Below are 15,009 nucleotides of genomic sequence, written 5' to 3'. Positions count from 1 at the left end.
TTACTCCGTTACAAGTGAAAGTTGTAAAAACAGATTTTTACTGAAGTAAAAGTACAGAAGTATTTGATTTCAAAAGTACTTAAGTATCAAAAGTAAATTTTCTTTTCTATGTCAGTGCATTATTTTATTATTATAGTTGTATAAATGCACACTATGCCATCATGGTTTAAGCCAGTCAGTGATGCTCCATCTGACACACTAGCACACGACTAACTTAAACTCATTTAAATACTTGTAGAAAAGTTACAAAGCTCTTTATAAAGCGCTGTCACTTTAAGGCCGAATGCTCGGATCCAATACACTGATACACATCTGATATTCTCACACTGTTCACCTTCACTGAAGACAGAATCAACTTTGTTTATGTGAATACTCCACTAAATGAGCATTTGGACATCCGTCTTCTTCCATTTTGCTCTAAACTATAAATCAGTGTTTAATAAATGCTGTGAAATCATTGAACTTCACGAGACTCTACAAGAGTGATTCCTGAAAGGCTTTCTGCAAAAACCCAAACACCTTTTAAAGAAGAAAAAAATCATCCGCTGACTTTCAAAGCTGCGACAGAAACGACTTTCCACTTCGAGGACCTTGATAGAAATGTAGTGGAGTAAAGAGGACGATATTTGTCTTTCAGATGGAGTGAAGCTAAAGTCATAAGTTTACAGAAAATATAATACTCCAGTAAAGTACAGATACTCAAGAAGTGAACTTAAGTACAGAACTCGAGTAAATGTTTTAGTTCCTGTCCTGCTCTGGAAACAACACGGACGATTGCTAACAGGTCTGCGCTGGGGGGTGGCCAGATTACCTTTCTTTTCCATCCGCTTCATGTCCATGAGCTTCTCCACGTTGCGCGGGTCGCTCAGCCACAGCTGCATGCGTACGAACGGCTCGCGACCCTTCAGGCTGAGCTTGTGCCAGGGCTTGGGCCGGGCCAGCAGATCCGACACAGAGCCCTGCGTCAAACCCAGAATGCTCTCTCCAAACAGACGCTGGCCTGGAAACACAAGCAGGAAACCTCCATGTGAGCACGTTCCAATAACGCTGGACGACCTGAACGTGTACAAATACTCAATATATTGTTTTATCATTTACTGACATATTTTGTGCTAAATTGCTTTTGTGTGTGTGTGTGTGTGTGTGTGTGTGTGTGTGTGTGTATGTGTGTGTGTGTGTGTGTGTGTTGTGCACTTGGTTTGACATTTTATGTAATGCAAGACACACTGTTAACCTGGATATGTTGGCAAAACAAACAAAAAAATAAGTTAAAGTTTAAGTAAGCAGAACTGATTTGCATTGCTCTGAACTTGAAATATTTGAGTAAGCTAATTCATATGTTGGCAAAACTAAAAGAAATAAGTTAATGTTTAAGTAACCTATTTTCCGGACTATAAGTCACTTTTTTTCATAGTTTGGCTGGTCCTGCAACTTATAGTCCGGTGCGACTTATATATCAAATTTAATTCATACTGACTGACAAGAATAAACATTTATCTACGTCTACAGCCGGCGCTCTATGCTGCTCCTGTAGCCTAACCCCTGAAAAAATTAACTGAGAGCAGAAAAAACTGTTACCTGAAATATTAACTTAAAGACAAGAAAGACTGAACACAAACAAAATGCCCTCATAAAGAAAATCATATTCTGCAAATTACAAACTGCATGTAGTAAAATATGCAGCCGAGAACGATTCACACTAGCAGCGTTTGTCTCGCGCGGCTGAGCGTTTAATCTGTGGACTCGTTCCTTCAGCTCGGCCTTCTTGCTTTCAGTCCGCGATTAGCTGTCTTTGTTTTCTTCTTTACAGTTAAAGTAACGTCTGCTTTTCATCAGTCCCTCACAAGTATCTCACTCACTTCAAACTTTCTTTCTTCTGCTCGATTATGCACAGCACTGCTTCTGCCCTAATGCGACTTATAGATGTTTTTTTCCTCTTCATGACGCATTTTTTTGACTGATGCGACTTATACTCTGGAGCGAGTTATAGTCCGGTAAATACGGTAAGCAGAAATTGCTCTGAACTTGAAGTATTTAAGTAAGCTAATTCATACATTTAACTTAAACATAACATGTAATCTCACATTTTGTAGTGGAAACGACTAGCTTTAATTAGCTAATTCAATAAATGCCACCTTGCTAATTGGTCACACAATGCTTTGGTAGCATTAGCTTAGCACCTGCAATATAATACATTTAACACGTATCTGTTCTCAAACTAAGCTCACGCTCCTCTCATCACATGATGGAGACCCTACAAAATAACAAAACATTAACCATGACTAAAATCTCCCGCTTAACGCTAATCTTGCACACACACAAAAACATACTATAACACTTAATTTTAGCATTTACTGAGTGCCATGGTAAAGGATGCTGGGAAATGGAAATCCCAGCCCAGTTTCGGTTAAATTTAAGTTCGTCTAAATGAAAAGAAACACAATCATAAAACTCAAAACAATGAAACTATTCAGATTTACTTAAAATGTGTCAGTTTTGAGAACTCTGGGATAAAAATAAAGTTCTAAATACTCATAAAAGTGCCTAATTTGTTAAATTTAAGTTGGCTCTACTCAAACTTATTTTGAGGGTTCGTGTCTACAGTGTACAGTTGAACTTTCTTAAGTGTCTAAATGTGTTTTGAGGCCACAGTAATTGCATTTTATTTATTCTGTGCCACTATTATAAAAAATAAAAAACAATGATTTTATTGTACTATGGCATCAAAGTTTGATCAAACAAACCCTGCTGATTTTCGCTTTTAACCTCCACCTTCAAGACGAGGTGCTTTCAAAAGCTTTCAACAATTTTTCCCCTTCTAAATAAAAGGCACCCGAATCCTCTCGGCAATCACTGCGATCCGTCTACGCTCAAAAAGGAAACGTTCCCCAGAGTAAAACAAAAGCCTGAGATCCCAGAAGATTACTTCCCTCTCTCTCTCCCCGTAGACTCGTCTTTACGTTCTGCACTTTACACAGGTCAATACCTCTACAGAGCACAACAAATCTCTGCTGCTCCCGAGACAAAAAAATCACATTGGGAAATGAGGATCTGTGAGATGAAAGAGACTGTCACAGCATCACGCCGAGGCATCGTCTGTACGATATAACCACACTTTCCTTTGTTATATATTTTGAGTGTGTGTGTGTGTGTGTGTGTGTGTGTGTGTGAGATCACATGACTTTAAAAGAAGAAAGTGTGAACACAAAGTTCACAAAGACAAAGCGCTTTCGGTCAAATCTCTTTTGAACATGAGGTTGATGTGAGTTAGAACAAACGGTGAAGGTGAAAGTAGCTGTGTCCAGTGTGACATTCTCGTTCGACCTCTCATTAATTATAACAGGGACAGTCGGAGTGGACGGCCATTAAAAGCTAAAGCAAACTGTCCTCCACCTGTCCTCTCACGAGGAGAGACATTATTACAGTGTCCTCCACTCATATCGGCACGCTTGGTAAATATGAGCAAAGGCGGCTCTGGAAATAAATCTGCGTTGTTTATTCTTTTGATCTTTCATTAAAAAAAAATCTGATGTCCTCTAGTGTCACCCAATTATTGCCCCGTCCTTTCCCCAGGATAGCAGCTCTGAGTCTTCTTCTGTAATGCCTGATGAGTTTGGAGATCAGATCCCATTTCTCCAAACACAATCTCTCCCGATCCGTCATTTTGTGCTCAGGGACTCATTTCTGATGTTTGTTCTGGATCATTGTCCTGATGGAAGACCCAACCACGTCCCATTATAAGATTTCTAGCAGGTTTTGATGTTTTATCTGCTGGTATTAGAATCCATAATGCCATGTGTGTGAACAAAAAGTCCAGGACCTCCACCAAAAAAACAGGCCACAGCATTAAAGATCCAGCGGTGTATTTAACCGCTGCTTTAATTTCCATCTGGTGGGTTTGCCGCCCAAAAGCTCTTGTTTTAGTGTCATGTGACCACAGAACCAGGTCCCGTCTGAAGCTCCAGTCGTGTCTGAACACTGAATATGCTGGAGTTTGTTTCTGGATGAGCGAGGAGGGGTGCCAATATTTGTGGCCAACATGCATTGGAGAAAAACATTGATTTCATAATGTGAGTTTCCCTCCACTTGTTTCACTTCAATGAAAGGTTTGCATTTTGTGAATTGTTTGAATGAAAGATCAAAAGGATAAACAATGCAGATTTATTTTCACAGCCGCCTTTGATCATATTTATCAATATTAGTGGAGGACACTGTACATGTATCGTCCTCATGATGTACTGTCTCTATTAAGCATCATGTATGTTGAGTTCATCCGACAGACAGACCTAAATCATGGATGATAAATAAGAAACATGACACGTGTGGATTTAAATGCTAATTTTCCAACCTTATTTGTAAATAAAAACCACCAATTACAGCTTAAATGTAGGTTATGATACGTAACTTGTGTTGAGTTCCGGAAGTATTTCTAAAAATAAATAAATAAATAAATGATATATTAAATATAAATATTATATCATAAATACATGGGGCTTAAAAAATAATATTAGAAAATAAATAAAATCCAATAAATATAAATGCAATTAACCCTTTATAAATAAAACATAATTAACTATAATAAATGAAAAATAAATAAATAAATACAATTAAAAAATATAATATATTAAATATAAATATTATATCATAAATAAATAGGGCCTAACAAATAGTTTTTTATAAAAATAAAAAAAATCTAAATGCAACTAACCCTTTATAAATAAAATATAATGAACAATAATAAATCAAAATAAAAGTTTTCTTGAAAAACAAAAAAGTTGAAATAAATGTTAACTTCAACAAATGCATATACTATTAATTAACAACCTCGGATAGCTACAGTAAGTCTTAAAACATTTCCCATCGGGTTAAAATAGAAACACTACACTCTAAAACATGCTGGGTTTAAAATAACCCAAGTTGGGTTAAAAATGGACAAACCCAGCTATTGGGTTGTTTTAACCCCGAAATTTGGTTATTTAAAGCAAACATTTAACCCAGTTGCTGGGTTTGTCCATTTTCAACCCAACTTGGGTAATTTTTAACCCAGCATTTTTTTGAGTGTATGAAAATATTTTCACTTATATCTTTTTCCCGCCAATTTAATTTTGGTCTAATTAGTTTTGTTTCAAATACGATGTGATTTTCAGTGGTCGAGATCTTTTCCTCTACGGTGAGCGATTTGCATGATATGCCAGCCAACCAATGAGAACACAGACTAATGATGACGGTAAACAACAAAAGAGCCAAGGCTGCTGTGGATCCGCCCACTCGTAGATGCTCAGCTCAGACAATACCGACAGCATTTGCAGGAAAGCTCAACAAAGGTTGCATTTGATCAGGAGTTTTCTGTATGTAAGAGTATTTGAACTTTTAAAAAGGGAACACTCCAGCGTTTTTAGAAAAAGGGCTTATTCAACTTCTTTCCTACTTTTAGATATGTGGGCAAATGCATTTTTGTCTCAGTGCATGCGTTGGTTTAGTGTGGCAGGGTCGCCGCTAGCTTAGCTTAGCATAATGAATGGAATCCTATGTTGCCAGCTAGCATGTCCTGAGTAAAAGTGATCCAAAAAAACAAAAGCGATGCAGATTAAGACTGGGCGATTTCATAGGCAGATATTGACTTAGGACTATATAATGGGGAAGCACAGGCGATCAGAAAAGAAATCAGAAAAAAATCGTCTAGTCTTAAGCCCCATTCGCACGGGACTAGTATTATCTGGGGACCTCTGGTGATTTGTAATAATTGCAGAGAATGTCTGTGATCTTAATCCCGTGCGAATCGGCCATGTCTGTCATTTGTAAAGTAAAAATTCCCCCGCAAATGACCGACCATATTTCGCCGAACACGAGGTCCTGTGATAATAGTAGTCCCGTGCGAATCGGCATCTCTGTGATTTGGCCAGGATTAGGCTAATCGTATATCATTTTTGCATGTTTTTTTTCCCCTGTGAGCATTTCTATCTTTATCTTTCACGAAGAATGGAGGCTGCGTAATGATCTGCAACGTTATGAATTCCCGTGCAGCCGCACGGATTATACTTTTAGTTTAGAATGAGTACCAATTTTGGGAGTAAACTGATTGAATGGTGTGTTTAATATTAACACCAATACTGTTCTTAATGAAAAACAGAACAGAACAGTACAAGGACAAGATCATTTAAATGGCCACTGTTATATTTAGCTTTGAAACTGAATCTTCCGCCGTATATCGTTAGCTTCTCACTCGTGATAAATTAAATCAGATTCCTGCCGCTGGTCTGAGCTCAGTTCATGGCGTCTGTTCGCTAACTGAACGAAATTATGTTCATTTATTACTATAAAATAATCAAAACGATATCGATGCCTGTTTATGATTTCATACAGCTATATCTCTAACGAAGTCTTGACATCATATCCGGGAGAAGTCAGTAAATTCGAGTAAAATCACAGGCTTGCTTATCCCGTGCGAATGCGCCGCAAAACTCAGATGTGGGGGAGTCATTTCTAAATCACAGAACTCCCTAGATAATACTGATCCCGTGCGAATAGTGCTTTAATCTGCATCGCTATTTGTACTCGTTGTGAATACGGAGGCCACAAGAAGTAATTAGGTGTTTTTTTTGTTTGTTTTTTTGGATCCCTTTTACTCGGGACATGCTATCTGGCAACATAGGATTCCATTCATTATGCTAAGCTAAGCTAGCGGCGACCCTGCCAAACTAAACCAACGCATGCACTGAGACAAAAATGCATTTGCCCACATATCTAAATGTAGGAAAGAAGTTGAATAAGCCCTATTTCTAAAAACGGAGGAGTGTTCCCTTAACATGCCCTATAGTAGTTTGAGTGTGAAGTCTGTAAATGAAGCCAGTGTGACAGAGACATCTGAATGATCTACACATGTACAATCAAGCAAAGGCTTTAGTGATAGTAGGGGATGTGTCTCACCCTCTTCACGGTGACTTTCACCTGTTGCCATCAGGGAGACCACATGCAATGAAGAAAGTTATCATTACCTTTTGTGCCCAATGCTGTTCACAGTTCTGTAATATTGTCTTGTGTGTTTTATGTACACTTATATATGGTTTGTGATGTCTTTGTGATGGTAAAGCCAGAGACAATTTCCCACAGTGATGATGATATTATTAGCTAAACTACCACGTTTGGCAAATAAACTGATAGACACTTACATTTTATGATGTTATCTTTATGTTACACCTCAAATGACAAGAGAATTTATAGTGTTAATATTAAACTGTGCATTTAGATTTGGACACGTTACTATTTTTAATATGTTTGAAAGAAGTCTCTCCTGCTCCTCAATCCTGCATTTATTTGATTAAAAATACAGGAAAAACAGCATTATTGTGAAAATATTATTACAATTTAAATGAATGATTTTCTATTTTAACATACTTTAAGATGTAATTTATATCCTGTGATCAAAGCTGAGTTTATCATCATTCCTCCAGTCTTCAGTCACATGATCCTTCACTAATCATTCTCAGATGAGGATTTATGATCAATGTTGGAAATATTTTTATATGTTTTTGCAACCTGTGATACTTTTTCAGGATGAATACAAAGTTTAAAAGAACAGCATTTATTAAAAATAGTAAAGATTTATATTGTTAGAAAAGATTAAAAAAATTTAAAATCTATTTAAACTTTTACTTATCAAAGAATCCTTGAAAAAATTCCATATGAGACATCAGTGGGTTAATTAGAGTCTCTTGAAGCATCAGAAATACATTTGGGTCCAAAAATCACAAAAACTACGACTTTATTCAGCATTGGCTTCTCTTCCGGGTTTGTTTTCAATCCTCAAATAAAGATTCAAACGGTTATGAATCAGCGAATTGATTCATGATTCGGATCGCGTGTCAAACTGCTGAAATCACGAGACATTGGCGACCCGAATCATGAATCAATCCGCTGATTCATAACCGTCCAAATCTTTATTTGAGGATTGAAAACAAACCCAGAAGAGAAGCCAATGCTGAATAAAGTCGTAGTTTTTGTTATTTTTGGACCCAAATGTATTTCTGATGCTTCAAGAGACTCTAATTAACCCACTGATGTCTCATATGGACTACTGTGATGATGTTTTTATTCCCTTTCTGGACATGGACAGTATAGTGTGCATACACTTGCATACGCTCTCGGACTAAATATAAAATATCTTAAACTGTGTGTGAAGATGAACGGAGGTCTTACGGGTGTGGAGCGACATTAGGGAGAGGAGTTAATGACATTTTTAGTTGAATTAACCCTTTAAAGAATTACAATGTATAAACAGGTCATTGTGATTTCTCAGAAAAGCTTAAAAAATGGTTACTGTTAAATCAAATTAATAGACATTTTGATACACTATTTTTGTTTTTGTCGTTTTGTTTTGCATTGTCCCTGTCGTTAACATCAACCTGCCATGGGATTACGGATGAAAACTAGCCATGGTTGGCTAAATCTGGTGCATTTATTTTACATATTTGATGTGTTATTAATGTGTATTGTCCTTGAATAACGAAAGAGAGAGAAAGAAACTCACCGAGGTTGTTATCTGTGAGAACTTCTTTTACTTTCTTAGTGATGGCGTAGGTGTCGAGCTCGGGGGACATGGCCACCATCTCCTGTATGCTGAGACCCGAGTGTCCCGGCAGAGGAAGGGGCAGCGGTGTGCCGGGCTGGGATTCGGAGGCTTCGCTGGGCTCCTGGGTGGAGGAGGCTCGGCACATGGGCTCCTCCTGCTGGCTCTTCACCGACTCCTCCGCCGAACTCAGAGGCGACTCTGGGGCAGGACTACAGCTGGCCGAGGTCTTCGGGGTAATCTCTGTGAAAACCAGAGGAACCAAATTAAGCATTACTTATCGACAGGCCTGAATGAAGATCTGTCTAAATATGGAGAGAGTAGCCAATGAAACCGTAACCCCAACCGAGGTCTTCCTGCTCAGCAACAGGAAGTGATGGACAGTCACAGATGCATCACGTCATGCCAAGTCACAGCTTCTCTCCAAGCATAATGAGACAAATAAATTAAGGAGGAAGTTCTATGGCTCTTCCGACATGTTTATTTCGGGGTTTAAAGGGAGAGATCCCAAAAATACACCGCAAAAAATGCTCTTTTTACTTAGTATTTTTGTCTTGTTTCTAGTCCACACATCTAAAAATTCTTACAGCAAGATTATTTTTCTCACCCCATTGGCAGATTATTTATCTTATTATAAGCAAAAACTCTCTTCATTTTGAGTTATTTTTCCCAAAACAAGACAATTACTTATACTTGTCTAGTAAATAGATGTTTGGACTAGAAACAAGACAAAAATAATTGATTTGGATAGTTTACAGAATTAAATATGACCTTATTAATTAATTTGAATTGTATATTTAGTTGAATAACTTGGATCATAATTTTTGAGTCAAATGAATACTTTTTTTCTGCAAGGACACATTAAACTGATCAAAAGTGACACTTTCAAATATATTCTTTTTAACATTATATTCATCAAAGAATCCTGAATAGATTGCACAGAAATATTAAGCAGCACAACTGTTTCGATTATAATTTATATCAATAAAGCACTTGTAATAATATATAATATTATGTCAAAATATCACTGTTTTATTACATTTTTGATCAAATAAAATGCAGCCTTGGTGACGATAGAAGTCTTTTAAAAACATAAACATTTATAAACAAAATATGTTATTTTTAATATGTATATGTTTAAATATATTTTTGAATATATTTACATTTTAATCATTAATATTAATTAATATAGTCCAAGATATACTTCCAACAATGTTTATTTCTGGGTGAGATAGATCCCAGAAAGAATCCCAAAAAGTCATTTTTTGGAAAAATCTCTACGCTTCAAGGCCAAAAATACACTATATATATTAACAATTAATTAGAACAAATAATAATTAATATATATTATATATAATTAAAGAGCTGTCAAACAGTTAAACACCCAATAATCGCATCAAAATAAACATTTGTGTTTACATAATATATGTGTGTATAATTATTATGTATATATAAATATAACACATTTTTTCTTAAATATATAAAAATGTATTTATATATATATTTATATAATAAAAATGATATAAAAATACATACCTGCAAATATTTCTTAAATATATAATATATGTTTATAATTATTATGTATAAATAAACAAATTCTTAAATATATACATACTAATATATATTTATATATAGTAAACTTTACATAAAAATACATACATGCAAATATTTCTTACATTATTAATAACAATATGTGTGTGTATAATTATTATGTATATATAAATAAAAATGTTCTGAAATATATACATAAAAATGATATAAAAATACATACATGCAAATATTTCTTAAATATATACATGCATGTGTGTGTATTCAAATATACATAATAATTATAAATACATTATGTAAACACAATCGCTGTACTAATTATAAATAATCTGAATAGTTATTAAAACTTAAATTCTGGTTTCATCAGCAAACATACGCTTTCATATATTTGGTGTTTATCATAAAATAGAAAGTCATCCGCATTTGGAAGGACATAAACGCGAGAATTGCTCCTTTAACACAGACACCAAGCACCCAACACTCTCTCTAACACTCTCCCCTTTCACGTCCCATCATCCTCTCGTGGTGTGTGTGTTTGTGTGTGTGTGTGTGTGTGTGTGTGTGTGTGTGTGTGTGTGTGTGTGTGTGTGTGTGTGTGTGTGTGTGTGTGTGTGTGTGTGTGTGTGTGTGTGTGTGTGTGTGTGAGAGAGCCGGACTGTGGGATTGGCTGCTGTGGCAGTGCAGTGCAGAGCTGGTGGTGAAGAGAGCATCGGGAGGGAGCGTCAGATCGGATTAGCTGAGCTCGGGGACACGGCGAGCAGAGCAGGAGCTCAAGGCGCGGAGCAGCCAGTCATATCAGATCTGCAGCAAGACCACGCACAGCCTGGTGACAGTTTGACTGGCGGCGGGGTCTGTGTGTGTGTGTGTGTGTGGGAGGTAGGAGGTGTTTTAGGGACACGAGCGGGAATGACAGGATGTTCCTGTGACATGCTGCATGTAACCAGTGTGTATGCGTGTGATAAAGAGGACGGGAGGGGCGACCGCATCTGGACACACAGCTGGTTAATGCAGCTACGCGTGTGGCTGAGTGCACACACACACACACACACACACACACACACACACACACACACACACACACACACACACACACGCACACATACACATGTTTGTTTTTGTGCAATGTTTTTACAAACTGTACATTCTATCCCTCTACACTGCCCCTGTCCCTAAACCTACCCATCCATCACACACACACACACACTACCCCTAAACCTACCCTTCACAGGAATCACTCTGCATTTTTACTTTCTAAAAAAAACTCCTCCTGTGTGATTTATAAGCATTTTGTAAAGTGGGGACATGGGTAATGTCCTCATATTTCACCCTCTCCTGTAATACCTGTGTCATACCCATGGCATTATACACATTTGTGTCCTCATATGTCACAAAAACATGCCCACACACACACACACACACACACACAGCACAAACGTGAAAGCCTACATCTGTCCGGCCCTAATTTTGAAGCATGATGGGATTGAGTCTCACAACAGGTTTAAACCGAACGGGCCCGAAAACATCCGATCGACACTCAAAGCGCGCTCTAATCTTATATGGGTTCTGATTGGACGATCGCAAGGGTGGACTGACATTCAGAGGAGAGGATCTGGAGAGACTGATGAGGGGTCATGTAGTGCTCTTCAACTCACACACACACACACCTATGCACACGCACAGACACACACACCCTGGAGGAGAGCTTGTTTTAGCCTGGTTGAGTGTGTCGTCCTAATGAGGGTCAGTAAGGACAGGCAATATACAGGACACAGCTAGAGGACAAGGAAGAGCCGTGTGTGTGTATCTACATACAGTCAAACCAAAACCTATTCAACATTTTCTCACATTATCACAGTTATTATACTATAAATGGTAATGCATTATGACAAGAACTCAGAGTTAAACTGAACAAACTCATCTTGATAATGTCAGATAACGTTGAGAGAAAGGGATGTAATGGATTACAATCAGCTATTTATTTTAAACAGGGGGGTCTAAAGCTATTTCATGCATTCTGACTTATATTGTTATGTATGTTAAAGAGTATGGGTCCTGCACACTGTGCGATTTTTCAAAATCCTTTGCGAACGCTGGCGTTGTGTTTTTAGACACGAGATCAACAATGTCACTAAAGAAGTGTGTGTGTGTGGAAAAGCTCAGCTTGTTCAGCTTCTCAAATAATTCAGCATTAAGAGAACAGTGGATGCAGTTTGTGTTTCCGGAGTTCTGCAAGTGTGTGTGTGTGTGTGTGTGTGTGTGTGTGTGTGTTCCCGGTCATGAGTGGGAACCGCAGGCGGTGAGAGAAACTGATCAAATGTTTGTGTTTTGTTGGCAATCGGCACGAAAGTAAATATAATGTGAACAACACCAACATATAGTGTGTGTGTGTGTGTGTGTGTGTGTGTGTGTGTGTGTGTGTGTGTGTGTGTGTGTGTGTGTCTTTAGCTCCGCCCACTGCACTCCTCCACGAGCTCGGCTGTTTTCAGAAAGAATCGGTTCAGTGTATCTGTCTTTTATAAATCTGATAAACTAAAGACTCTTGTGAGATATGAAGGATCAACACTACTCTACAGATACTCAAGATTAACACCAGACTGGCACAAACTGTGTGTGTTATGACCCTTTTAACAACACAATTAGATAATACCAGTTTAGCTCAACCAATGACAAGCGATGCTTCATTTAGTTCAGTCTGTGGGGCCAAAGGTCACATGAGCAATTAAAGAACAAGCACTTCAGCAAAACATACAAAGTGTCTGGATCAGTTTCACTGGAGAATTGTTGATGTAAAGTCACAGTTGACTTTATTTTGCTCTCCTCAGATCATAAATGAACGATAGAGTCCTCACACACTAGTGAACATTTGATCTGTGCCTGAATCATTACCGGTTGGACAGTTTTTTTTCTTTTTTTTGCTGAAGAACGTAGTTTTCTGTGCAGTTATAGTGGATGAAAGAAAGTCATGCTGGTTTGGAAATAACATACGGGTGAGTAAATGATGACAAAGTTTCATTTACGGGTGAAATATTCCTTTTTTAGGCAATAACCGACTCATCTTGCTGCATAAACTTTATCAATCACTTGACCTAAATCAAGAACGTCCCGTTTTAAATCCACATCCAGGCTCTTTCCTGTGTGCCGCCACCATCTGCAGTTTTTTTCCTGTGCTGAGGTGCATTAGCTCAGTGCTAAGTGCTGCGTGCTGAAAGCTGTGAGGCACAGAACAGGGCAGCTGGAAGAAAGAAACCCATTACAGGCCTCTAAAGCTCGGGCCATTACGGTGCCTGCTGCTCAGATTATCTGGCAAATCGGTCAAGCCTGGCCGGTTCATTTAAACACAACTATCCACACTGGCACGTCACCGGATGCATGTGTGTGTAAACATATATCCAAGGCTACTGTCGTACAAAAAATACGACCTAGTGTTGATTTCCTCAGCTATTTTTACATTTAAAGGTATAGTAAGAATTTCTTTCTTCAGCTGAACACAAGGGAAGATATTTTGAAGAATGTCAGTAACCAAACAGTTAACTGGAGCCATTGACTTCCATAGTATTTTTCTTCCTACTACAGAAGTCAATGGCTCCAGTTAACTGTTCGGTTTCTGACATTCTTCAAAATATCTTCCCTTGTGTTCAGATGAAGAAAGAAATTCATACAGGTTTGAAACAACTTGAGGATGAGTAAAGGACGACACAATTTTCATTTTAAAGTGAACTATCCCTTTAAGCCTTAATCGGACGCCGGAAATTGTTTCTCACGTGGACGTCTGTAAAAATAAAAGATAAATTCATGCATTCGTAAAGTTGATTATTCCCGAGTTTTGTGACCGGGAACGCTGCTCACCTGCTCAATAACATGATTGCATGCTGTAAATATAATATCATATGCCTGGTATAATAAGAATAAATGCATATTTAATTTAATAATAGGAAAATAATATCCTAATTATTATTGAACTGTTTAAATGCGTTTAAAATAGGAGGATATATAGATGCACATTATAGTTAAAATGGTTTGCTCTCTTGTATTTTATCTCAAAATAAAGGATGTCATTTTACTCCACATGGATATGAGCAGAAATAAGTGAATACAGCCTCTTATTATTCATATGAGGTGATCATAATGATGTGCAGAGCAAAAAATGCTTTTCTTACTCAGTATTTTTCTCTTGTTTCCAGTCCAAACATCTAAACATTCTTAAAACAAGAAGTATTTACTAGACAAGCAAAAGTAATTGTCTTGTTTTGGGGGAAAATAACTCACAATGAAGAGAATTTTTGCTTAAAATAAGATAAATAATCTGCCAATGGGGTGAGAAAAATAATCTTAATTCAAACAGAAAACAAGATTATTTTTCTCACACCATTAGCAGATTATTTATCTTATTTTAGGCAAAAACTCTCTTCATTTTGAGTTATTTTTCCCCAAAACAAGACAATAATTTGTACTTGTCTAGTAAATGTTTCTTAATGTAAGAATTTTTTGATATTTAGACTAGAAACAAGACAAAAATACTGAGTAAGAAAAGCCTTTTTTGCAGCGTAGTTATTTTACCATATATAATCGCTTCTGTAATAACAGCCCCTTTCAAATGTTTACATGATTTTATTTATTTTTTTGAGCGGTGATGAAATGCATTGCTCTCGTTAGCCAGCCTTTCAGTAATATAAGTCTAGATCTTTAAAATGCATCAAAATGACAGCGAAACGCAGCCGTACGGTGTTCTGCAGGGGTCAAAAAGGATATAAACAGTGAATTTTGAAGTGATATAATCTTGAAAACTCAGAGATGTGGATTAAATTCCCACACAATCTCGGTGTTTGTCCAAAAACAGGAGGTAATTCGGCCGGGGATTTTTACGCGGATGGTGGGAGAAAAACACAGACATTCTG

General features: G+C 37.3%; 1 protein-coding gene across 1 annotated transcript in view; it reads right to left on the bottom strand.

Moving 5' to 3' along the window:
• Positions 1 to 15,009, bottom strand: part of cux1a (cut-like homeobox 1a) — a 214,417-nt gene that overhangs the window by 12,559 nt on the left and 186,849 nt on the right. The window contains exons 23-24 of the mRNA XM_067433652.1: positions 8,528 to 8,809; positions 812 to 1,000 (exon numbers count right to left, since the gene is read on the bottom strand). Of these exons, the coding sequence (XP_067289753.1) occupies positions 812 to 1,000; positions 8,528 to 8,809 (471 nt within the window). The remainder of the gene's footprint in view (positions 1 to 811; positions 1,001 to 8,527; positions 8,810 to 15,009) is intronic.

The sequence above is a fragment of the Pseudorasbora parva genome, chromosome 23, assembly GCF_024679245.1.
Source record: "Pseudorasbora parva isolate DD20220531a chromosome 23, ASM2467924v1, whole genome shotgun sequence".
Classification (NCBI taxonomy): domain Eukaryota; kingdom Metazoa; phylum Chordata; class Actinopteri; order Cypriniformes; family Gobionidae; genus Pseudorasbora; species Pseudorasbora parva.
Note: the sequence above shows the minus strand (reverse complement) of the source record. Positions and strands in the feature narration are given on the sequence as shown.